This window comes from Equus asinus, chromosome 18 (assembly GCF_041296235.1).
Source record: "Equus asinus isolate D_3611 breed Donkey chromosome 18, EquAss-T2T_v2, whole genome shotgun sequence".
NCBI classification, from domain to species: Eukaryota; Metazoa; Chordata; class Mammalia; order Perissodactyla; family Equidae; genus Equus; species Equus asinus.
Window position 1 is genome coordinate 24,005,408 of NC_091807.1, and position 26,945 is coordinate 24,032,352.

The 26,945-nt window shown below is 39.2% G+C and overlaps 1 protein-coding gene and 1 non-coding gene across 7 annotated transcripts in view; both read right to left on the reverse strand.

Moving 5' to 3' along the window:
* Window positions 1–26,945, reverse strand: part of APP (amyloid beta precursor protein) — a 253,740-nt gene that overhangs the window by 25,333 nt on the left and 201,462 nt on the right. For all 6 annotated transcript variants that reach the window (XM_014859018.3, XM_014859014.3, XM_014859016.3 and 3 more), the window contains one exon: window positions 1,298–1,519. In XM_014859018.3, coding sequence (XP_014714504.3) covers window positions 1,298–1,519 — 222 coding nt within the window. The remainder of the gene's footprint in view (window positions 1–1,297; window positions 1,520–26,945) is intronic.
* LOC123278392 (U6 spliceosomal RNA) lies at window positions 22,541–22,644 on the reverse strand. Its single transcript, XR_006515754.1, has one exon. It is a non-coding gene; the product is annotated as a U6 spliceosomal RNA (small nuclear RNA).

The window sequence follows — 26,945 nt, forward strand, 5'->3', positions numbered from 1 at the left end:
ATTTGGTATAAAAGGTATTAAGGACTGTAATTTTCTACCAAAGACAGTTTGTTAGACTTCAGACATGCTACCTATTTCTCCCTCAATTAAACAACCTAACGTCCTCAAGGAAATGAGGAAATCTTGTGTGCACTCAACTTACAAAATGAGATTGGACATTTCTCACAAGCAATTCTCCCTAGAGACTGAGTAGTGAGCATTTTAAATGCCCAAAATGTACCTACCTATAAAAAAATGACACAGCCAGCACTCTAAATTTTTATCCTCTCTGTAAGAATTATTTTTATAAAGTCTTAATTATTTTCATATCATTAATAACACTGTTGTTTGTATCTGGTAGTTTTACTATTAGACGCCCATTTTGAAATTAATGAAACAAATCTGGGGTGATTACTCACTGTATGGAACAGTCTATATAAAGATTTTCTGCAATGGTTCTTTAAATGAAAGCTTCTCCAGTGCACTTTAGTCTAACACTGGACTTAATTTCAGTCCGAGGAGTATACTGATTGCATTTTGAGGTATCCATACTACAAATATCCATATTACAAGCATTACCATCATCAAAATCGGCCACTTTACAAAGAAAAATCGCAGGTAAAATCCTGTTGTGTTCTTGAAAAACATGGTAAGATCGAGACATCTAGGTGTGCCTATGTTCAAAATTTTATACTTCTAAACATGTAAAAATGTTACAAAATAAAAGAACTAAAAGATGCTCTCTCCTAAGCAGATATTATTTGAAAGTTTCTGCTAAGAATTCCCTGTGAAAGAAAAGACATCATCCATTGTACAAATCTGTTGACAGAAAAAATTTTACTCCTCTGACCTATCACAGGAAAAAGCATTTAGACCAATGTGTTTCTTAATTTTGACAGCTACCTTAAATTTAACTTTCTAAATACAAAATTGCTTAAATCTTAAGCAAAGTTACATTTTATTTACAAGTGGTTCTCTACGTTTGCCTTCAACATCTTTAATGCAATCTGAAATTTAATGCACCAAAATAAATAACCAATCATGACTATTTTTGTGCCTTTCAAATCTCCATTTGTGTAGGCCCCATCAAAACTCTCTCCAGAGTGAACTGTGATTTCCATAATTTTATCACCACACTGTTTTCTTCAAAGATGAGCATTCTAGGTCACTGTCTCATAAGCACAAGTTGAATACTGTTCCTTCATTCCCGAAGCAACAAAATAGTATTTTTTAAAATTCCTATAAAAAAATACCACTCAAAACCATTAGAGAGATGTATGTATACCAGCATGTTCTTGCTCTCTCCTGGGCCTCTTACCTTCGTTTTCCGTATTGGCTGGCACAGAGTCGACCCCAAAAGGATGCCAGGGCTGGAGATCATCCAGGCTGAACTCTCCATTCACGGGAAGAAGCTCCACAGTGGTTTTCGTTTCAGTCAAAGACGGCATGAGGGCATCATTTCCATAACTGATTCTTGGTTCGCTGATCATGTTGGCCAAGACATCATCTGAGTAATTTTGCTCTTTCTGCAACAGCTCATCTAAACAAAACAAAGCCATGCCTTTGGTGAGCAACAGCAATAATGACAACAGCAGCAGCAGCTCCCATTTACTGTCTGCCAGGCATGACTTTAACTGCTTTATGTGCACAATCTCATTTAGAGCCACAAGGTAGGTACCATTATCATCTCAGTCTTACAGATATGAAAACTGAGGCACACAGCAATTAAGCCATTTATACAAAGTCACAGCTAGAAAGTGCCTGTAGTGGGATTTGAGCCCAGGAAGAATAGCTTAGACCTAGACTGATCTCTGAACTGCTGTACCAGTCCTTGCAGAGATGAAAGACCTCAAGAGCTAAATCGCGGTTTCTTCCTCTGACACAGTTAGATGCTCCTGTGATCACAGAGGAATCAGTAGTGTGCGGTGTTTGTGGCAGAGTGGTAGCAATATGCAAGGTACAATTCCTTTCAAGGGGAAGGACATATCCAGTGAATCCCTAGTCTTTCCTTGAATATGTATAAGGATAGGAAAAGCACAAGTGACAGGCAGTCTGCTCCATTCTTGAACAGTTCTCATTGTGTTGCCTTGAACAAATCTGCCTGCCCCATAGGCTCCCCGGGTGCTGCGTGATCTATGTTCGGAGGCAACAAAGAAACAGTCTCCTTGTCCTTCAGTTGTGGCTTTGCAGACATGAAGCTCTGCTCCAGCCTTCTCTTCTTAACATCCCCGCCTCCCAACACTCCTCATGTGATCTCACACCAAAAAGCCTGCCTTTCTCCTCTGCTACTTCTCTTTTCAAAAAATGCTATCAGTTATGCCTTTTTAAAACTAACTAAACAAAGTCAACTTTACGGAACCTAATTGACTTGTCTGAAGTTCTTGTAGACTAGTGAAAATTTCCAAGTTATTGAAATGCATTTTTACTGGAAAAAAAGACCTTGGAACATAACCTTGTATCAAGTATAATTATTACCTTAAAAACAGGGTATCATAAGATTCGTGAATCTCCTATTATGTTGCCAAAGATTCACCAGCTTTTTCTGTATGATATATTTTTTTTAATTAGAGACCCATAAATAGCATATGTGCTATTAATAATAATATTAACCAGAATATCTCATTTTCCAATCATACCTCTGTCAAGAGTTTACTGTATGATATATTTCAAACTAATGATTGGTTAGCATTATTGCTAGAGAGAATGAAGAAAATAAAATCAGGATTTAAATTTGATTTGTAACATTTTACTAGCATCCTTTACGTTCTCTTTTAAATCCACAAAAAAAAAATTTGAAAAATTAAAATTCTGTTCAAATATATATACTAAAACAATCTGACAGAACAGCATTAAAGCATGAGATTAATGTCCTTCTATGGAGTGAGTTTTACTGCAAGATATTATTTTAAATAATGAAATCCCAAGCAAATCTGTCCTCTTGAAGTCTAATTTGAGTTATAATATATATCTATTCACTGTGGCATCATTGTAAAATTCAATATTTGATGCTTGCAATGACCTTTCCCATACAGATGAACAGCCCCCATTAGATTTCTTACAACTTTTTCATGTCTTATAGTCATAGGTAATGGCTAATAACTTAGCCAATGTCTGCTTTAATAAATTAAATGGGCATTTCTTTTAGATAAATCTTATGCTTCTGTTCAGCCCTTACTATACTAAAGAGTGGATCTTCTGGAGTAATTACTGGCTCACACGTTCATCTTGAGAGGGAATAACCTTCATTGGCATGATCTGCTCTTGGCCCCACCTGGCACCATGTTGTTCTTGGTGTCTTTGTGGCGTTTACCGACAGTTACCCACCTCCTCCTTCTGGAAATTTTTTCTTTGTCTCTCACACACAGTACTGAGTTTGTTCCCCATGACATTTCTGAATAACTCTTCTTGTTCCCTTTTAAAAAGTCTCTTCGTCCCTATCATTTTCTTCTTGTATTTCTTTCCATCTCTTTTAGCAATTCTTCATTTGGAAATCCCATCCACTCTTGAAACTCTAAGGATTCCTACCTTTGGATGAATCTGAAATATATTTCCCCAGATTTGACTTCTCCCTCCCACTCTAATTTCTGTATTTCTAGGAGTTTGCTGGATCTATTAACTTAGATCTTCCACGAACTTAGTTTGTACAACACTGTGCTCAGAGCTCCTTGATCTCACGTCTGCCTTTCAGTTTTCTAATGATATTAGAACCATTTTCCCAGCCACAGGTTTGAAACCTTCAGAACCATCTGTGACTCTTTGGGTTTCTTTGTGTCCCCTACTTATATTACCAACAACTCCTTTTTAATTCCATTTTTGGATTTTCTCTTATTTATTTCTCACTCCCCTTTTCCATTCCCTACCTCCCTTGAATCCTCATTACTTTTTGCCTGGATAATTGGGATGGTCACTTCATTGCTGTCCCTACTCCAATTTTTATCCCTCTCTGTTCCCTAGATCTTTTCCTGATACTGAGGAATGGCTCCGCCCCATTTCAGTGGCTCCTCATTTTCTACTGACTTAATCCCAAACTCCTTTGCAGAGGTTAAAGGCCCTCTGTGATCTGGGCCCACCTTATTTTTCTAACCAAGAGGCTCACAGCTCTTTGCTACATACACCTGTGATATTGTGATTTACAGTAAGAAATAGAAATTTGGTCTTTGTAGGTACACAGCTCCTAAAACCCTTGGAATTTCCTAAGTGACGGGTGTCTTTCATTATGTTAATGTGGTGACTTCTGAAAAGCCCCTAGGTCACCAAAGGATGGGGGCTGGTCACCAGACACAGCAACTGTGTGATTAGAGGGGTAGAAATTTCAGTCCCGCCTCCTCAGCCCCGTGGAGGGGAGAGGGCTGGAGATTGAGCTCAATTGCCAATGGCCAGTGATTTAATCAATCCCGCCTATGCAACGAAGCCTCCATGAAAACCCAGAAGGACGGGGCTCAGAGAGCTTTGGTGGTGGAGCACTGGGAGACAGCATGGAAGCTCCAAGCCCGTTCCCCACACCTTGCCCTATGCATCTTTTCCATCTGGCTGTTCCTGAGTCATATCTTTTCACGATAAACTGCTAACCTAGTAGATAAAATGTTTCTCTGTGTTCTGGGAGCCACTCTAGCAAATTAATCAAATCTAAGGAGGAGATGGTTGGAATCTCGGATGTACAGCTGGTCATCAGAAGCCCAGGTGAAAACCTGGACTTGAGATTGGCTGTGGGGCGGGGAGTAGGGGCAGTCTTGTGGGGCTGAGCCCTTAATCTGTGGGATCTGATGCTACCTCCTGGTGGATAGTGTGACAACTGGGTTGAATTGTAGGACACTCAGCTGATGGTGGAGAACTGGTTGGTGGTATGGGGAAAAAACCCACAGACTGGAATTGGTGTCAGAATCGTAACACCACACCTCTCAGACTGAATGACTTAGATTATCCCCAGAGGGGACCATTCATTCCCATCAGGACACCTTTGCTCTCTCTTGCTGCTACCTGGGAAGCCCATCTCTGCTTATCTTAATTATAGGAACTCTCCAAAGCCCAGCTCAAATGCCCCCTCCTCTGCAATTCTCCTCTCAACAACTTTATGAGACAGGAAACTGCGGCTGGGAGAGATGGATGAATCTCTTCAAGGTCCCATGGCCAGTAAGCATCAGGGCTGAAATCCACATTCTGGGCTGTCCAACACCAACCTCCCCCAGTGCCACCCCTACCGATCCAGTCTCCACAGTACCAGAGGAGGAGCTCACCCGAGTGTCGTCATTCGATTGCTCATTCACAGAGTAAATGCAGAAACCAGGCATTGCAAGTGTAACTGTTCCATAACGTCTGCCACTCCCATGGAGTTACAAGCTGACTCAAACACCCATACCCCCATGGAATAGTTACTGGTTTTGTCCTCTCAAATAGGCATTTCACAGGCATGAGAGCTGGAGGGAGTCCTGTACCCATCTCACCCTGCAGCAGTAAAAAATGCAGAGTAGGGAATTGTCACAATGGAAAACTTTACATCTCTATTTCATAAAATATTCAGGGCATTTTGGGTTGCAGCAAATCATGGCACCCTCTTTTCTCTTTTATCTCTTATACTGTTGGCAGGAAATTTTCTCCAAATGGCCACTCAAATGTTGAGCCCCATGGTGGTTAATTTTCCTGGTTTATTATATTCATTTTCAGACAATGAGAGAATGAAATATTTAAGAAATGATACATTTTTGGCAGACTGAAAAGCACTTAGGCTTTTTTTGGGTACAAAATAGCAGAAATCCATGTTTTTATGTCAGTTTAACACGGGAGATTTAGAAACAATCACCTCTGGTTATCTCATTTGGAAACAATGAAGTCAGTGTGGGTTTTTGGTTTTTTTTTTTTTTTGAGGAAGATTAGCCCTGAGCTAATATCTGCAGCCAGTCCTCCTCTTTTTTGCTGAGGAAGACTGGTCCTGAGCTAACATCCTTGCCCATCTTCCTCTACTTTATATGTGGGGCACCTGCCACAGCATAGCTTGACAAGCATTGCGTAGGCCCACACCCAGGATCTGAACCGGTGAACCCAGAGCTACTGAAGTGGAACGTGCAAACTTAACCGTTGCTCCACCGGGCTGGCCCCTCAGTGTGGTTTTTAAGGGACATAAAGAGGGTGGAAATGATGGATTAGCATTAGTTGGGCTAGGATTTGATTTTGTGATCATAAAACATATAATGCAGCCAGTTGCTTTGACATAATTAAGGGCTCAGGATTTTACCAACAGCTAACATGACTGGCACTAGGCAATTCCACCTGTGATAAAAAACAAAAATCCAGGGCCAAATGTGATTATTTCATTGCTCATTCTGAGTGGGACTTTATCTTTGATTTCTGAGATGAGACTAGTCACACAGAAACCACACTTCTATTATGTTGGTGGCCCTGATGGATTATCTTTTTATCTCAATTAATATTTTATTACAATGCTTTGATGGCATATATTGGGGGTTTCCAGAGCTTTTAAGCGTCTACATTAGCCAAGTGCCATATTAAAGTAAGACACCAGGCTCGTTTTCCCCAAGACTCCTTTTTTTAAAGCTATTTGTTATTGCCCAAAATTGCAGCAGTTACCTCTGGAGTCAAATATCTCCTTCTATAATCCCCACCCACGTGAGCCTTGCGATTAAGTAAGTGGAAATAGTTAACTAAGTTCAAGGATGGTAATATATAACCTATCATTTAAACAAAAAGAGATATTTAATTCCAAATATTAAACATACAATGAACCCTATCACCTTGCCCTTTTAAAAATGCTTTGAAGATGTATATTAGGCATATTTATAATAAACAGGAAAACCCTCAAACACCTCACCCCTTAGCTATCATTGAAAACATTTAAAGTATTTTAAAGAAAGCAATATCAAGAGATACCCAACAGTGATTTCATTCCAAATGGCCATAATATTTTGTTTTTTTGTAGAAGCAACAGACTTTCACAATAGTTCATTTTGAGAGAAATGGCCTCATAAAAGGACTGCTGAATGAGAAACAGAGGAATTCCAGCTAATTCACTTAATATTCTTCTTTTAATTATTAATCCACTAGCCAGACTCCTAAAAATTTAACTGCTACATTTGAGGCTTCAAGAAAATAAAGCTTATCAACATTAAATCAGTTTTCTTTTACAAGCTTCAGTTGTCATTACTGAACTACTTCCTTCATACTTTAAACATATTTGGGGTGGGGAGGAGAATTTCTTTCATAGAGAGGACATTCAGCCTGAGCCTTTCCCCCCCGTAAAACACACAATTAAGGGTCTGGTTTGGCGACTGGTGAGAACAAGGGGTCCCCTAAGGCTTGCTGGTTTTTCTTCTGTCTAGGATCAAACCCGCATTGCTATCATTATTTTTTTCTATTTTCTAATTCTTCTGGTTCCTGGTAGAAAGATGTATATTTATCTGCAGCCTCTCCCCAGAATGGAAATTTCCTTTCAAACTGGCCTAACAGGGGATTCTCATATGACTAATTCTTATTTTTTTTAATAAACATTTACTTACCCATCTGAAAGGAATGAGGATTACACCTCTGCACAACGCAATTCTGCCCCCACCCCCAACTGCCACAGCTGCATTGGAAGTATTTGTAAAAGGGAAGTAATTTTTTCAAGAAGCTCCATTATAAATCTGCTGTCATCCATTCTAGGCATTTTGCCCACACGAGGACTATGAGATCAGATTTAATTTTCCAATCGCTGTTCTGTGCATGTCTGATTCACGGCTCAGCAGATAACTGCCACGTTGTCCATTATCCTTATCATTGCCATGGCCTCTGAAACTCCCTAAGCTTTGTGTTCCTTGTCCATAAAATGAGAGGAGGTTGGACGGAGGGTCTGTGCAGCTCCTTCACTTGAATCCTGTTATCTACATACTCTTGCTACATGGGTGTCCTCTGGGAGCTTGTTAGAAATGCAGATTCTCCGGTCCCACCCAGAGCGAGGGAATCCGAATCTGCATGTTAACGTGATCCCCGGGTGATTTTTAAGCACATTAGTCTGATCACTGCCACAAATTGGACAAAGGCATCACTAGAGAATGGCCTCAGTTCTCCCATTCATAAAAGACAGAACAAGCCTCAAAACAAAACACAAAAACAAAACAAGGTGTGAAAGATGAGTACGGCCAAGAAACAATATTGAAGAAGCTTTACTCCAAAACACCTTCAAGTCGTGTTCTTAGAACCCAACCCCCACCGTTGCCCTGAAGCTATCATTCACGGGAACATTTCTGAGCCAGAGAGCCACAGGAAAGACTAGTTACGAATTTCCTTTTTTGCCAGACCATTTGTCAGGCAGGAAACTACAAAGAAGCCAGAGGAGGGAAGTGTTCAGGAAACAGGTCAGTGTTGTTCAGACTCTGGAAAAAGAACGTACTTAAAAGCGCAGAGGGCACTAGAGGACGCACTTCATCTCTGTGCTCTCCCCTCCTGAGGACCAGCCCCAGCTGGCGCGCAAATTTACTTCGAAGCATGGACTTACCTATAGTTCAATGGAACAGAAGCTGCTGGAACTGCTGATTTGGGGGAGAATCTTTGTGGCTTTCAAGTGACTGATTATTGTACATGGTTGGGATGTTTTGATCAGCACACAGCTCGTGTGACAGCCATGCTGTGATGAAATTGTGTCATGCTATGACATCATGAGAGCATGAGACCAACTGTACCAATGACACCATCCATTTCTTGGTGTTGTCATATCCATTAGCTCATTCGACACCCACAACAATCTTTACAGTGGGATTACTACCACTATTGATAGTTAAGCAAATTGTGATAGCCATCTTGAGAAATATATTTAAAACCAGCAAGTGGCAGAACTGGGATCCAAACCCAAGTACCTGATTCCTAGAGCAAACGTCTCATGATCCCATGAAAAATTTCATTTTGTGGAGGACATGGTTATTTAACTTTGATTAGTAACTAATAATATAGAAACAGAGACCCATCTATCATCATAAGCATCCTGTTTTGTATACATTATGTTCGATGGATTTAGAAAGGGAAGAATTCAATAGTATCTTTTTTTTATAGGAAGAACCCAAAGTAAGAGTTAAAGCCACAGTCCAAGGTCACAGAGCTGCTTGTGGGGCAGAGCTGAAAAGCCAGGTGGTCCCCAGGAGCATCAGTGCGCTTCTCCCTCCTCCAAGGGAGGCCTGACCTGTCACTTCCGCTTTGACAGTCCATCCTCAACAGTGGTTTCCTCTTTGAACACCTAACTCCCACTTTAGATTTTCTCTTCCTTTGGAAAAGTGGCCTAAGTATGATAGCTACATGACCTGCCATTAGGTTTCACCAAATCTCAGTCAAATTTAAAATAATTTAGACTCCTTTAGATTTTGAGCTGTTTGAATGGTTGAACAGTAGGTAGATTCTGCACGCTCAGTCGTCCCAAATATACCTTTTCACCAACGGTGCAATAACCAGAACACTTCAATGGCTGAGAGTGAAACAGCCCTGTATGACACTGACACATTTTCCAAATTGGGGGAAAGATTACAGACATATATCACAAGCAATGCCGTCCCACAAATCTAATTTTTATTTTGACCTCTGGAAAACTGGGTCAGTCTTTCTAGTTTTACTCAAACTATCAGTCTTGAAAAATCTCTCAGTCAAAATTCAGATTCCACGGCTGAATCTGGTTTGTTTTTCTTTAATAGTTTCTGGGGCACAGATTTTAAATGGAGCGTGCTTTGTCCACTGATGGCAACAAACTGCCCCTGGAGGGGACACAAACATGGCTACACATCAATTGTGAGAATATTCCTTATTGCAAGTGACATTTTCCTGAAGAATCACTTGTCTGGCTTAAGACGGAAGGTACAGAAGAAGTCCCTTTGCATTTAAGACAAATTTCCTTTTGACTTTCAAACAACGTAGATCAAACAACTGAGATCTACCAATGGCATCAGTCAGAAATCAAGATAAAAGTCATCCAGGCTCCCTGGCATCTAAAAACAGATTAAAGAGTTCCTTCTTCTTGTTTACTTGTGGAACTTGTGCCAAAGTCCTGATCCTATTTCAAACCACATTAGGAGTCTTGGTCCTGCCTGGGTTGTCAGGAGCCTAAGCAATCCTGAGGGGAAAAATCTCCTAAAGTTTAGACTGAAAAACAAGTTTCCATATTCTAGAAAGAACTCTGAAAGGGTGCTGTGTTGAGGTTACAGTTCGTGTATATAAATGGATGTTCTTGTTTTGAGGAAACACATAGTGAAGAATTTATGTGTTAAGGGCCAATATGTCCACAAGTTACTTTCAAAAAAAGAAATTTTATGTAATATTTTCAGAACTTTTAAGTCTGGGATTACATTAAAACAAAAAGTTCAGTACGGAGGCATTAAAACTCTAATGCCAACTTTAATCTGTATTTATCTGGATGTTTTTGTGCAGTCAATATATAGTGAAAACACATATATGACTATTAACGTAAACAGATACAAACTACACATCCTGTGCAAATTAAAATAAAAATGAAGGTGATTTTTATGTCTCATATCCCTTATCCCTTTTATTATTATATTAATGTCTCATATCCCAAATCCCTTTTATGTCTCATATCCCTTAAGTCAATTATTGAAACAGTTGTCTCCTCACAGACTGGAGGAAAAATTGGCTGTCTTGGGCCAGTTGAGAGATGTGTACTTTCACGGCTGGGATCAAGGATTTTCAAAGTAATTATGATTATGTGAAATTCTCTCTTCAAACCTGTCTTTAAGAGCCTAACCCTTGCACCATAAGCTAGAACTTTACTGTGATTCTTTCTTTATTAAAAAAATCTAACAGTTGGCACTAATTACAAGAGTAACAAATTCAGCACAAAAAATGTAGACAACAAAAGAAATACAGTAATTTACTTGCAATCTCACCACAAGAGATAACAAGAATGATGTATTTTTTAAAAAATAGTTTTATCCTTTACAGAATTGATTATTTCATCTCTTCCCACTATCACTTTATTATCTAATTTTCATGACCATAGTCAATGGGAATACGATTTTGCAAGGTTACTGAAGCAGGCAGAAGGCCCTTGGCGGTGGAATGATACGGTTTGAGGACAGAGAGAGGTGGAATGGCAAGGGCGAATTTTTCTCCAGTTTCATTCTACAGTACATATTTCTTGATTTTCTGGTAGGTTGTTCTGCATAGTTGGGACGGTTTTTTGTTTGTTTTTACTTCTAGGTAAACTCTTAGATATTAAGTAAATTGGAAAAATGCAACCTGAGGTTTGCGCTATCTGCACTATCATATTTCATTTTTCAACAACTGCTAATTCTTTTAGTGAGCAAACCAAAGTAAAATGAGGAAGATGATTATTATTATTTGATAATACTCCAATGGACAGTTTTACTGCTCTTGCATATATTTTTAAAAAGGCGAAGTCATTCTGGCCACTGTATACAACCTGAGCCCACACGCTTGCTGGTGTTGGGGTGTTCTGGGAGCCAATGATGTCTCCTTTTCTTGCTCTGATCTCTGAACCAATTAACAAACGCCAGGTAGAGATTAAAACATCACCCTTATTTCTGATAAGGCTGGGCCCTTACTAGCCCACATGATGCTTTCTTTGGGGCGTAAATCACATATAGGGCACCTGGCTTGTCAGGCTGTGTGTAGACTGGATTTCAGATCCAACTTGTACCCTCAGCTGGACATGACAAGACAGAGAGTCTGAATGATGCCCTAAAACGGTGTCCTGTCCAACCTGCACACTGTCAGTAGTGGTTCTGCCTGACCGGCATTCTCTTCTAAACTTGTAAGAGAAGTCTTTCCTACCTGGATAAAAGAGATCCTGGGGCAGACTGGGAGGAAATCAAAGGAATGAAAAACTGCCCCTCTCAACAGCCAGCAATCATTCTCTGCTATGCTATGAAGAAAGTGCATTCTAATTGATTCATATCTGATTAATGCTTAATTGGTAGAATTCTACATTTAGAAGGAGGTAAAGTATTGATTAGCAAAGCTGGTTAATTCAAGGTAGAAAGGAAGATTTTCAGCATCTATAGTTAATTTCACTCAAAGAGCCTAAAAGATTTATGGTGATAATTTTAAAGGGAACAGTCAGGTGTGGATAAGATCAGCACAGTATATATATCATCACAATGGGAGATGAGCTTCTGTTCCTGCAGACAGCACACCATCTCTGTAGACATGCTCGCTCATTTGAAATATTTATTTATGTAGATTTAAAAACCCACACCGAACCCTCTGTGCTCCTCCGCATACTGGCCTATTTGTGTTTTCTTTAACACAAAATTTGCTCTCCAGTGAACCTTTCTAGACAGAGCAATGGTCCTTTTTCTTCTTCTGCATTAGCTTGTTCACGCCATCCCTTAACAATGTGTGGGCAAACCGAGCCTGGTGATGGAAAGTGCTTGGCATTTGGGGCTTAGAGATGGAAGGAGTGTCTGTATTCAGGGAAGCACTAACAGTGCAGGAGGGGGAGAGGCTGAAAGGACTCACTTGAAGGAAAATGATCTGGAGCCAAGACAAATAAAACCACTTTATCATTCATTAATGATCTCATTCATTCATTCAACTATTCGGTAATCCTACTGTCCTCCAGGCCAGTGTACAAAATAACCAAGGCAATTTCTTTTTACTCAGAGCTCATGATCTGGAGGAAAGATGGGCCTAAAAATAATTCCCACACAAGTGCTACGCTAAGGGGTATGGACAGAGTGAGAAAGAAACAAGCTTGGATTTCGGGGCTGGGGATAATGATATTATAGATTTCCTGAGGAAAAGAGAATGCTGTCCTAGTGGACACAGGTGCACAGCCCAAGGCACAGAGGATGGGCTGCCCAGGGCTGTCACTCTTCAGTCTGTGGAGGCACAAGGGAAGTGACAAGGGAAGCAGCTTAGACAGAAGCCAGGGCCTTTTAGTTTGTGGGATACAGAGGGCAGAGGGATATCCTGCACCAGGAGTATGCAATGAGCACAGTCCAGACTATGGAATTCTGTGGGTTGAGTGGCCTGCAGTTGATAAATAGGTAAATTGTGAAAAGAAAAAGATGGAGGGGAAACCTGGGGCTTATAAGATACTTAAGAGACATGTCAGCATTAAAAAGTGGACAAGAGGATAGTGGCTAAGGATGTACACTAAAGTGATAAAACCAGGAAGACATTTAAGAAAGTGATCCAAAGAAGGACAGTGTTACATTGGTGGGGTGTGGGGGAGGGTGCGAGGGGAGGTTGTGACCACGACAGGGCAGAGGTGCCATTGGACGGCTGGTAATAGTTTTTATTCTTGACCTGAGTTTTGTCTGTCAGAAGGGCAAATAAGGGGAGAAACACAGGCTCTATTTAGACATGCTGAATTTGCGATATTACAACACATCATGGTGGAGATGTCCTGGAGCCACTAGAAATACGGGCATGGAGAGCTCATGTCTATGCTGAAACAGCCCACAGGGAAGCAGGGACAGGAAAATGGGAGTTTCCAGACTTTAGCAGAATTCTGCAGGTGTTTTGGGAAAAAAGTCCACATTAGGTTCCTCCCCCCAGATTTATTGTATATTGAATTCTGCTAGATAGCAAACAGTTATACCTACAATGAAGTGCCACATCCTTGCTGAAAATTCTTTATAGTGTCTAACTGTAGTGTTTAACAATAACATCAGATTGGTGGTTACTGTTAAGACCTATAAGGAGCAAAGTATTTCTTATCCAAATAAAGAGTTATGGCTTTAAAAAAAATCAAATCATTTCGATAGTCGCATCCATGAGATCACAAAAAAATGCAATTTTTTTCTTTGTTCACAGAGAACAAAGGAGAAAATTATGTGTGAGATGTAAAATAAAGTAGATCCAACCTTTTTGTTAATTTGACTTTAGATACGCTCTCCTTTCAGACGATGATGAAGTGAAATGGCGGTGGGAGCACTGAGGCCAGCTCTGCTTTAAGTTACCCTAGCAAACCACGAATCCTGGTGCCAGAAGGAATCCTGGTGCCAGAAGGCGTGTTCCACTGAATGTGTCAGAAAATTACCCCAGATGGCCACTTCCTCACCAAGAATGGATAACATCCATTTTGTTGCCTGAGGCAACTGCTTCCCAGCATGGCCAGCTTATGGCCTCAAATGGGAGATCCTGCCCCAGTTCTTTCCTTCCAAACTGTTTCTAATCTCCACACGTCCCAGTCTCAGCTCTAGACCGCATCCAAGCCCCTGATGCTTTTCCTGTTGAAAATTCACATGGAATTCTAGTCATTTCCTTTCTTTAAAAAAGTTGCTTAAAAATGTTATCTTCATTTCAGCACAGTTAACCTTTTCTCTCCTCTACCCTGCTCGGAAAAAATCTCAACTCAGAAATAAAAACACAAAAACAAAAAACAGGGGCGGCCCCGTGGTTGAGTGGTTAAGTTTGCGCGCTCTGCTTCAGCGGCCCAGGGTTTTGCCAGTTCGGATCCTGTGCATGGACCTAGCACTGCTCATCAAGCCATGCTGAGGCGGCGTCCCACACAGCACAACTAGAAGGACCAACAACTAGAATATACAACTATGTACTGGAGAGCTTTAGGGAGAAGAAGAAAAAGAAAAGAAAAGAAAAAAAAGAAGATTGGCAACAGATGTTAGCTAAGAGCTAATCTAAAACAAAAACCCCAAAAAACAGACCTTGTCTCGAATTATGATATACTATATAAAGAGTTATCAATTTGGTCTGAGATTTCTGCTCTTTCCTTTTTTACATAATCAGATTAAAAAATGTAACTACCTTTCTCTGAATATACAGTATTAAAACATGACCATCTTCAATAATATGTAATTAATTCACCTCAAAATTTAGAGCCTTCCGTACTAATTACAATAGTGCTCCAACAGCTTTTTGTGTGTGTGATGTAAGCAATCTCTATTGAGATATACTTTAAGCTTCAAGAACAAATTAAAAAATGATTCACATTATGGTACATTTATCCATGTCTTTTCATCTTCCAAGTGTAGTAAACATTAATTAACCCTGACTAATTAAAACAGCCATGGTTTACAAGTTTACTCATTAATCAGCCTCAAGCAAATGAAAAGCATTTAAAGACTTTCACAATTTGAACCAATTAAATATGGAAATTATGTTTTTTAAATGAAGAGGTCATAAATTCAAGACCTGCAGTCCTACAACTTAAATTTGATAGTGTTTTAGAAAGAAACTTAGACAATATTTTGGATTTGTAGAAGGCAAGGGAAAGAAAAAAAAAATTGCCTGGTATGGGTTGAATTGTGTTCCCCAAAGAGATATACCGACGTTCAAGCTCCAGTACCTACGAATGGGACCTTCTTTGGAAATAGGGTATTTGCAGATGTAATCAAGTAAAGATGAGATGATTCTAGAATAAGGTAGGCCCTCAATCCAGTACGGAGTAGGGAGGACCCTACTGGAGTAAGGTGGCTTTTGGTCATATTGGAGAAGACAAACAGAGACAGAGACAAGGGAAGAACAGTATGTGAAGACAGAGGCAGAGACTAGAGTGGTGTAGCTACAAGTCAAAGGGATGCCAAGGAATGTCGGCAGCACCAGAAGCAAGAGAAAGAAATGAACCAACTTCTTCCCTAGAGCCTTCAGAGGGAGCATGGTCTGTGGACACCTTGATTTCAGACTTCTAGCCAACCAGTTTGTGGTAATTTGTTACAGCAGCCCTAGAAAACTAATACACTACCCATATGAGTGAATCTTAACCATCTGCTGATACGATAACCATTTCCGGCTATAATAAACACAGTGGAGTAGAATGTGGTTTCTTAGTGAGCCCTTTATTCAAGGCTGAGATGGTAGATTGGGGAGAAGAATAAAGAACTCTGTAATCTAATAGTCTAATCTAGCCCCTTAGTACAGAGATGTTTTCCCTCTGACCAGCAGAAAGAGTTTTAGTGGAGACTAAATAAATGGTTCCTTCCTTTCAGCTCTCAGCTCCTCTCTTCCTTTCTACAGGGAATACCAGCCATTTCCCTTTCTTGACCTTCAACGGTGTATGTCTTATCCTGATAAGACCGTGGGAATTTTGGATGCCAATGTCAACCCTTAAGCTCAGCAAGGAAGTGGAAGGGACTCAGTTTCAAACACCTCGTCAACACAGAGGTCCTGTCACATCCTCTCTACGAAGCCAGAAGCTGAGCTGTCCCTGGCACCAAATGCATGGCAAATGCCTCGCAGGTTTCAGGTTTTACTAACTCCAGGCCGATGACAACACTACCATCTCTAATGCCAGAACTGAGTCTGCTGTCATACCTACGTTCAGCAATTAAACTGAGGGAAGCTGGGACAGCTGGAGTAATCTACGAAATTTAGCGTATCAGTTTCAATTTAGAGTTCACATTCGACAACTTAGATATTAACAAAAACTTCTCCAGTAGCCTGCAAGTTTTTCACTTTTGGTTGTATGAAATATGAATAACTGGAGTAAATCTTTTCCAGAATGAGTGTTTAATAGGAACTTCTAAGTTATTTGTGACCCTTTGGCTCAAGATATAAGACAACATGGCTACTAATACCTGGTTATGGATTTATCCTGCTAACCTTTGTTATACTTTCTGGTCTGTCCTTATGCTTTACCACTGAGAATGCTTGGCTTTAGCGACCCAGAGACAAAGATCAGAGTGTGGATAAATTAGTGAAAAACAAATGTTAAAATTCCATCAGAACTGTCCATGTCAAGTGTATGTTTTTTATATATCTAGGAGGTCTTATATCTGACTTTCATAAAGGCTGTTGAAGAGGAACCTAGCTTCAATGACTTAGGGTGCAGAAGCAGAAAAACGTCTTTTGTGGCCTCCCCTGACTTTCTCAGGATAAAGAACCCATGTGCACTAAATGGATGACAGTTGAGGAATGTTGAAGAGGGGGTACACTGGATCTATACAAAAGCACTATGTAGCCAACTGTTCTGGACTGAGTTGTTCTCCCCCAAATTCATATGTTGAAGTCCTAACCCCCAATGTGACTATATTTGGAGACAGGACCTATAAGAAGGTAATCAAGGTTAAACGAGGTCATAAGGATGGGGCCCTATTCCAATAGGGCTGGTGTCCTTGCTAAGAAGTAGAAACATCAGAGAACTCTCTCACTCTCGCAGAGAAAATGCCTTGTGAGGACACAGGGAGAAGATAGCCATCTGCAAGTCAAAGAGAGTGGCCGCAGGAGAAAACAAACCTACTGAGACCTTGATCTTGGATGTCTAGCCTTCAAAACTGAGAGGAAAAAATTCTGTTGCTTAAGTCACCCAGTGTGCGGTATTTTGTTACGACAGCCCAAGCTGATTGAGACACCCACTTAGTGATACCCAGATAAAAGGAAAGCAAAGGTCAGGACAGCTTTTTCTAAGGGATTTTTTATATCTTTCTTCTTCTAGTTTTTGTGAAAAGGCGATAGCTGAAGATGAGAAGAGTAGTGTAAAATTACCAATGGGTCTCCAAGGGTGTGCAGTGAATTTCATGTCCTGTTCCTTTCACAGAAATGACAAGAAAGTGATCTTTTCAGATGTGACTCAGTTTGAAAGTGTACTTGACCTCTGGGGCTTTCCAATGTTCTTTACTTTTTATGGCCATTTGTCAAGAAAGTTCTCAAATGCTCCCCTCTGCTACCTTTCTTCACTCCAAGTGAAGGGAAAAATCCAAATGACAATTTGCCCACATGTCAGGGACATTTGCAGTTCTGTGGTCTATTTGCTTTGGGGGAACAAAAGAGGAGAAGGTATGTGATTTTTACGTCAAGTCACTGCATGAGATACCTCAAGAAGCAGAGGAATATAATTTGCTTTCCTGTATAAGCTACAAAATACATATACTAGGCTTAATGGAGTGAGTTGACTCTCAGGTTTGCCACCTGGAGCTGGTACTCAGCATGTCTTTCCTTGGTAATTTTTTGGTCATTTTTCTAAGAAGACACATCCTTCCTGAGCTAACATTTGGCTCTCTGACAATCCTCTACGATTATGCTTTTACCATTTGTCATTTACAAGGCTGACAACTCCTGGCGTATTTTATCAATTTCCCTTTTCATCCCTTATAAAAATGATATCACTTTGGATTTGAAGAGAGCCTAAATGGATAATTTCTTTAAGTAAAATGGGTACAAATGGTAGAAAGTAAAGAATCTAAAGAGGGAGAAAAGGCCTGTGGTAAATAGAGTAGCAGATTCACAATTTCTGAAAGAATAAATAAAACAGCAAATGGGAAAAATGTTATGAAAGATGGCATTTTCCGACTGAAGCTTGCCCTGTGTTTGTATTGTTTATTCCTTTTAGATGTAGTTAATCAAAGTTACTAAGCAGTTGAGGCCAATCCCTTTTCACAGCTAATAAGAAGACTTAACTTGTATAAATAAAACATGGCCATCCATTCTGCCAAACTTAAACAAATTCTCAGTGCATTTGAACTTCAAGGTTGATGATTCTTCACTTTAGTATCTTATACAATCACCCCTTTGGAAATAAGCACCACTAGAAATTCACATGGCTATTTACCAGAATATATTAATTTTCAATGACAACTGCCATTCTCCTATGTTCAAGACCAATAGAAATACAAATATAATCTAAGTCTGTAAGAATCCTTATGTTTTTGCTATTTCATATAAGCATGGGTTTAAAACTTCTGAATATTTAAGGATCACTTGGGGAGATAAGGAAAATGCAGGTTTCTGTAGGTCAGAGGTGGGGCCCAGAAATCTGTATTTTTAACAAGACCTCCTCCAAATTATTGTTCTTCACTTCACCCCAAGAACACATTAAGAAACAACGGCTTCCAAAATAACAATTTCCAAAGAGAGTGCATTTTTTCCCAAGAGAATTTTGGATGAGCCCTCAGGTGCCTTTCACATCCAAGGACTTACAGCAACCAAACTGATGACATCAGCAAATGCCAGTACTCTTCTCTGTCTGCTGGCTGATAGCACAGAGGTGCAGAAATTACATAGGGCAGCAAAGAAAGCTCAAGCTATGACTGGAGTCAATGAGCTAGTCACACTAGCTTCCCAATTAGTGGGTTCCAAGAACCTCAAATCCAGATTAATAAGGCCTTATATAAAACTAGAACACCCAGATTCAGCCCTCCACAGAGGGCTCCCAATTCCGCTCTGACTATTTTTTTTCTTTTTAAAGAAAAAGCATTATATTTTTTCACACCCAAGTTTTGGAGACCTGCTTTGGTTTCTGAAGGGCTTTGGCAAAACATGTAGAGATCTAGAAAGCAAAACCTCTCTCGCACTTTCATACAATATTTGATTGACTTATGGATGCCATGTTAATCTACAGGCTATTTAGGCCCCCTCTCCCCTTTTTGTTTTGATAAATTTGTTTTAGTAAATCCACAGCCTTGCCTTAATTTCTCTTCTTATACTTCAGGTATAAGGCAGCTTCTCCCTTAAGATGGAAAAGAAGGTACTCAAGCATCGAGAAATTAGTTTTCTGACAAAAGGAGAGCAAGAGAAAAGGAGCAGAGACTTAGCTTATAAAATGGAAACACATCTGGCAGGGCTAAATACTGGCTTGAAAAGATTCTTCCCTCAGCCTCCACCTACTCCTACTTTTCTTGAAAAGCTTCTTTTTTCTATTCTCCTCATGATAACTTGCCAACAGCAGTTTGAAAACTGTTTAGGTTGATTCTTAGCAGAAAATTGAGGGGCTCTTCCTGTTATTGTTACTGTCCTCAAAACAGTTAAAATTGGTTGGTTTACTCCAACTCTTCCTTCTCAACATTACAAAAAAATTGCCAAGAACTTCTAGAAGTTGTTTTGACTGACAACTACCTTAATAAATAGGGGAGGGCAGTAATCGTGTATTAGGCAGTATCTCCTTCCTTTTTACCAGAATTACATAGAAATTGAGAGCTCTAGGGTTATGGTAGAGGATAAAATCTTGAAAGAAGGAAACAGAGACAGTCTAACATTTCCACTGACCATTTAGATTGGTAGCTTAGACCATTTTCACTTCAGTTTCTTGAAATGTTGCATTTCTAGCCAGCAACACATATTGCAATTTCCCTACAATTTTAAGGGCATTGAACCAAAAATTGATAGAAATATAAAATAATGTACATCTGTTGGACTGTGGTGCTAAATTAGAAAAGACTGTACATTTTAATTTATTAGATAGAGTCAAATAATCCCATTAAAAGGTTATGCCCATACACGGATCAGTAGCTTATGAAGGTTCCTTTTCACTTACCCTTGTCATGACAGTAGTATGACAGATTTTTAAAAATTACAAATTTGATAATTTAAAAATTATGTTTTGATTTGTACTATTTAGTCATGAGAAGTTGTGTTATCTTTTCACCTGTGACTACTCCCAATTATGTATTTTTGTCTGTGAATTGGAGCTGTTGTATTTTATGAATTAATCTAACACATGAATTCATTTGGGTTTTGGCCTCCAACATTTTTTGTGGCATATAGTTTTTATCATGTAGATTTAGAAGTTAATAGTATAGGTAAATTTAATTGGCTTGTTGGGGTGCCAAAACAGATCTTCACTTATTTATTAACTTTTCGTAAATTGAATATTCTCTAAATTGGTAATTCTCAGTTTAGCATGCATCAGAGTCACCCAGAAAACTTGTTAAAACACAGATGGCTGATCTCCCACCCCAGTGTTGCTGAGTCATGAGATCAGGGGTAGGACCAGAGAATGTGCATTTCTAACAAGTTCCCTGGGGATGCTGACGCTGCTAGGCCAAGGGCCACACTTTTAGAACCATTGCTCCAACTGAAAAAGTCTTTGAAGGCAGGTATTTTTAATTACTTATAAATACCTAGTAATTTGTTTTGGGAGACACACATGCACATGAGATTAGAGTCATACTTCCAAGAGTTTAAGATTAGTATGTGGCAATCAGCTGACACGTACACATCAAAGCAACAGTAGACACATGTAATACATAAACTATATGAGAGGACAGACGCTTGTGTTAAACAAAGATTTAAAGGGGCAGGTGACATGAGAGCTGGGGTTTTGAAAGCTCACAAGGATTTCAATAGGCAAGATCAGGCGTGGGCTTGTAGGCATAGAACAGATGGAACAGCATAAGTAACTGTATCCAGGGCTGTGGACATAAGATCAGTTTCCCCGGAAATTTAAGCTCATGAAGGAGAATAAAGGGAGTAAATCTGCTTTGACTGTCCAGGGTTATTTTGAAAATCAAACAAGACTTTTTAAAAAAAGGAAAAAGAGTAAAGTCATCAAAAAAGAAGACAACAGAGTAATAATATAAACTTAGAAAAGACATTCATAAAATCTTTCATTAAATTCTTTATCTTTCCTCTTCTAGTCCCTTTTTTAAATAGCTTGGAGTGGCAACACATGAACTGTGCCTCACCATGATGAAATGATTCCCTGCCCTGGCTTGGGAGATGATGACTGAATGATGTGTCTGATTGGAAGAGCTTTAGCCATTAACCGTCACAGGGCCAAACTCTCTACGTCGGATCCCTTACAAATGGTCAAGGCCTGGCTGAGGATTGTTACTTTATGCTTTCAGAGAAATGTTTGTCTATCCTGCACAGAAAAATCTAACGTCAATAATCACATAGAAAAAGGCATGTCTGTTGTCATGTTCCATGTGTTGGCATAAGATTTCCAAGCAGATATAGAATACAAAGGTAACACAGAAATCCAGCAAGATGTACAATGTGGCTGATATTCATGCCCTCTATAAGGATCCTAACACTGACTTAGTATCAAGGGTCTTGAGTCTTTGAGCTTGGGAAGCATCTCATTACTGAATCACAAACGCTAAAAGAGGGACATTTCTTGCAACCATAACATTTTCAAAGAAAAGTTGCTGAAGTTGAATAAATAGATTCCAAAGCCCAGTTCTGTTTAACTTGGCATCAGCAGCGAGGCAGAACAAATACCACTGGATACAGAGACATCAGAAGAGATTTGGTCTTTAGCCCTATTAATCAGATGTATGACCTTGGGCATATCACAGTTTCTCTGAGCCTATGAAATGACTTGGCTGAACCAGCTGAAAACCAAGGTTCCCCCCTTTTCTAATAATCTTTAGTGAGTGATGGTGGAAGGAAAGAACTGCTGTTGGATGATGTTACCTAATGCCAAGAGACAAGGGAACACCCCTCAGCTTAATGACTGCAGCCTCGCTCAACTCTGTTTATCCAGTCTCCCCAAGCAGATTCTAGGTTACTTGAGTAGGAAAGATTGTGCCTTATACCTGCCATATATCTGCCGATAAGCACAGAATCTGGAAGATGGTAGGTGTTTAATACGTATTTATTAAAGTTATTACATCCCCGATTAATTTTTAGATCTCCTTGCTATTTACAATGGCAAATGAAATATATATATAGTTTTTTTTATTGTGGTAAAATTTAACATAAATCTTACTATTTTATCCATTTTTAAGTCTAGAGTTCAGTGGTATTAAGTACATTCACAATGCTGTGCAATCATTACCACCACCCATCTCCAGAACTTTTTCATCTTCTCAAACTGAAACTCTGTACCCATTAAACACAAACTCCCCATTCCATCCCCCCCAGGCCCTAGTGACCACCATTCTACTTCCAGTCCCTGAATTTATTCTCTAGGTACCTCATATAAGCGGAATAAAAAAATATGAAACACTTCACAAATCTGCATGTCATACTTGGTCAAGGGCCATGTTAATCTCTGTATTATTCCAATTTGAGTATATGAGTTGCCAAAGCGAACACCTTATACACACTTTTAAAAGTCTCCACGACTCCCTTACAAATTATTAGAGTGATGACTGAGAACTAAGGCATTTACGTAATGATATCTCAGAGGCAATGATAAAGTTAGTTTTTTATTTGACAAAAGCTGTTTGATATGAGAAAACTCTAACAATTTAAGAATTATAACTACTATTAAAGTTTTATATAAAAATTTTAGAGAACAGCTTATTGGTATCAGTGGAAACTTATAAATGGCAAGAAGCATGTGTTATCTGTCATAGTCATCAGATGAATAAAAATTTTAATGAAGAAAAAATTTTAATTTTAAGAAAAAATTTTAATATAATAAAGAGAGGTCATATTATGAACATTATTAAGTTTTCAATGCAGCTAGATACATGATACTTTTCTTATAGTGTATGTCGTATCAAAAAGGGCATGTTTGTCAACTTTGCTTTCTATCAGATATATTAACCATCATTTGAGAGTAAACCCACTTTAATTTTTCAAGGTTCAATAATCATCAAGAAAATGAAGGCAGATTTTTGAGAAAGAATAACTAATTTAGAATTTCAAATAGCAATCTCTCTCAACTCCCTCCCAAATGTGAAATTTGGTTTGCTTCTAGAGTTTTCTAAATAAAAAACAGTATGAAATGCTAATTAAGTATAATCACATTAATATGATAGGTTCCCTTTGGCACCCCTAGCTCTCTGCTGCTCACACCCCAGGAGGTTCCTTCATATCTTGGCAAAGCTTCAGAAGCAACTCGCTATAGCCTAAGAATTTCACTGTTACAGCCTGTGAAAGAGGAGAAATAAATGGTTTGGCAAGGCCAGGCTGGCTCAGGCTATTGCTTCTGAGAGGCAAGAAACCTACGGCTGCCCCGTCTTCCTTCTTGAAGATGGGATGTCTCTGGTCTCTACCGGCCTTAGGAGCAGCTTTCCCAAGTCGGATGCTATAGAGGGAGCTGAACATAGATCTTCTATCTGCTCTGAGGGGATGGGCAGACTCATCTAAATGCCCCTCCAACCAAAAGCTCAGACACAGAGACACGCACAAGACAATACAAGTAGCCAACCACTGCTGTTTCAAAGAAATAATAAGATTTAATTCATGCTTTCACAAGCACATGTAACTAAGTAACAATTATAAAAAAGTAAACACATTAAATAGGCTATTTTAAAGCCACTGTCTCCAGTCAATGGATTTGTCAACAGTATTTGAAATTAAGTGACATCCTGGTGTTGGCCCTTTGAACACCTCTTTCTCGCTCCAAGTCCAAAACTCTTTTTGAAGAGTGTTTTGATTCATACCAAGTCAACATTTGTTTGGACACCTGCCTCAAAATTTGGAATAAGTTAGCAGACTGATCTCCTATTTTTGATGAGATAGTCTACCTCACTTTCTATAATTTACTTTCTAAAGCAGCCCACAGTGTAGATGACAGGAGAACCGTTAACAAAGAGTAATGAAGCTTACTCAGGGAATACAGTGCAAAATTTGTTTCAGAGTTGAATAGCAAGAGGCAAATTAACATTCCTTCCAAACTCTGTCTCACACGCAAACACATTCATCTCATTCCCACTTAGACTTTGTGGAGATGTATTTCAAAATTAACCTCAATTTGAATGCATCTCTATATTCAGGGTGGCAAATATACTATGATTTTCTTCCTCCTCTTTTTAAATATGAACTTTGAAGGCAGCTGCTTGTGAAAAACAAAATAACCAGCTCTTGTTCCAGTCTAAAATCATTGGTTGTTCCCAAGATTCTACCAAAAAAATCAGGACACATCTGCTGTAGGGTTCCATGCCAGGAAGCAGTCTAGCAGCCACCCTGTGGTCTGACTTCACTCCCCAGTCATTTTCGTTAGGATTTCTTTTTGGGCTTTGATTCAAATCACAGGGCCATACATAAGTGGTGAGTTAAGAAAAAATTTTAGAACCACAATGGATCATCATAGGCATCAGCAGAGCCTGGTGTGGGAGGCCTTGCCTCAGGCTTCACCCACTTGGTGGAGGTGCTCCCCCCCAACACACAAGAGAACAGCAAGAAAACAGACAAAAACCACTGATGTGTCAAAGTCATCATGAATAAAGGAAAAGCTCACAAAGAAATTTGCTTGAATCCCACCAAAATTTGGAGTAAAAGGTGACAGTGTGCTAAATCCATTTTTCTGCTCCTTCTAAACATTCATCCTCCTGAATAGGGTCAAAGTGGAATCATTTCAGGGTGGACATCTCCTTAAGTGGTTATAGTGTTTTTAAAGCTTCATTTAAGAAATTACAATAGTAATACTCCCTAAATTGATTTATAGACCCAATGCAATCCCTATTAAAATTCCAAGTACCTTTTTTGTGGAAATGAGGGAAAAAAGATCCTAAAATTCACAAGGAAAAGCAAAGGACCCCAAACCGTCAAAACAGTCTTGCCAAAGAACAAGGTGATGGACTCACACTTTCTGATTCCAAACTTACTACAAAACTACAGTAATTAAAACACAGTGTGGGGGCCAGCCTTATGGCATACTGGTTGTGTTCGTGGGTTCAGATCCTAAGTATGGACCTACACACCGCTCCTCAAGCCATGGTGTGGTGGTGTCCCATATACAAAGTAGAGGAAGACTGGCATGGATGTTGGCTGAATGACAATCTTCCTCAAGCAAAAAGAGGAGGATTGGCGAAAGATGTTAGCTCAGGGCCAATCTTCCTGACCAAAAAACACATAGTGGGGGCCAGCCCTGTGGCCTAATGGTTAAGTTCAGTGTGCTCTGCTTTGGCAGCCCGGGTTCAGTTCCTGGGCGTGGACCTACACCATTCATCGGCTGCCACGCTGTGGTGGTGACACACATACAAAATAGAGGGAGATTGGCACAGATGTTAGCTCAAGGACCATCTTCTGCAAACAAAAAGAGGAAGATTGGCAACAGATGTTAGCTCAGGGCTAATCTTCCTCAGCAAAAAACAAAACAAAAACAACAACAACAAAAAACCATAGTGAGGTCCTGTAATAAACACAGACATATACAAAGGAATAGAATTGAGAGTCAAGAAATAAACCCATATGATTTTTGACAAGGGTGCCAAGAACACTCCAGGCAGAAAGAACAGTCTCTTTCCACAAATGATGCTGGGACACTGGATATCCAAATGCCAAAGAAGGAAGTTGGACCCTAACCTCATAACACATATAAAAATTAATTCAAAATGAATCAAATATCTAACTGTAAAAGCTAAACTATAAAACTCTTAGAAAGAAACATAGGTATAAACCCTTTGACCTTGAATTGGGCAATGGTTCTTAGATATAATACTAAAGGGACAAGCAAAAACAACAAAAAATTGACAAATTGGACATCATCAAAGTTTAAAAATTTTGCATGTTCAAAGGATATCAAGAAAATGAAAAGACCTACAGAAAGAAAGAAAATATTTGCAAATCATATATTTGATGAGTCTAGTATCTAGAATATATAAAGAACCCTTACAATTCAATAATAAAATGGCATACAACCTAATTAAAAAATGGGCAAAGGATTTAAACAGACACCACATATTTATTTAGACTGAAAAAATAATCCACAGTGAGCCACTGCAATGGCATGAAGTGAACAACGTGGCTGATACTTACGTCATCTAATGACTGAAGGTGTCCACTTGGATCACAAAAAATAAAATCAATATACTGCACTAAATTATACATATTAATGTCAACAATTTGTCTGCCAGAATGGTAGAGATTATACTTTTTTTTGTTTTAAATGAAACCTTTTTGACCTTCATTCTTCCCAGAAAGCATATTCTTTCTAATATTGCTAAAGGATTGACTTTTCCTTTAAAATTATGGATTAAAACACAGAAAAGAAAATATCCATATTTGATGTCATTTTCCCAAATAATTTATATGTCAATAATTTACATGTCAAGTTACATAAGTCAACTTTTAAAGGACCTTATCAATGACTTCCACAGATCATCTAGAGGACGCAGACACTATATTTATAGATTCAGTCAACTCTTAAGAAAGAAAAAGACAGCTTATATGTTTTTTGGATATGATATGTAAAGAGCTAAATGTTTACCAAGCACTAAACTAACCACACTATGGTTGAGTTAAACGCTTACAGGCTGTAACCTCCTGAGACTGTTTACAGACCGGTTGGGTCTGAGGTATGATCCACACTGGTGTTGCCACATCTCTGTCTTCCTGTTTAGAGACATATCAACGTGGCAATCAATTTGTCAGAAAACTGAGGTGTTACTGTCATACGATACTTCCCATTTTAAAGATTAAGATGTTTATAAACAGGTTCACTT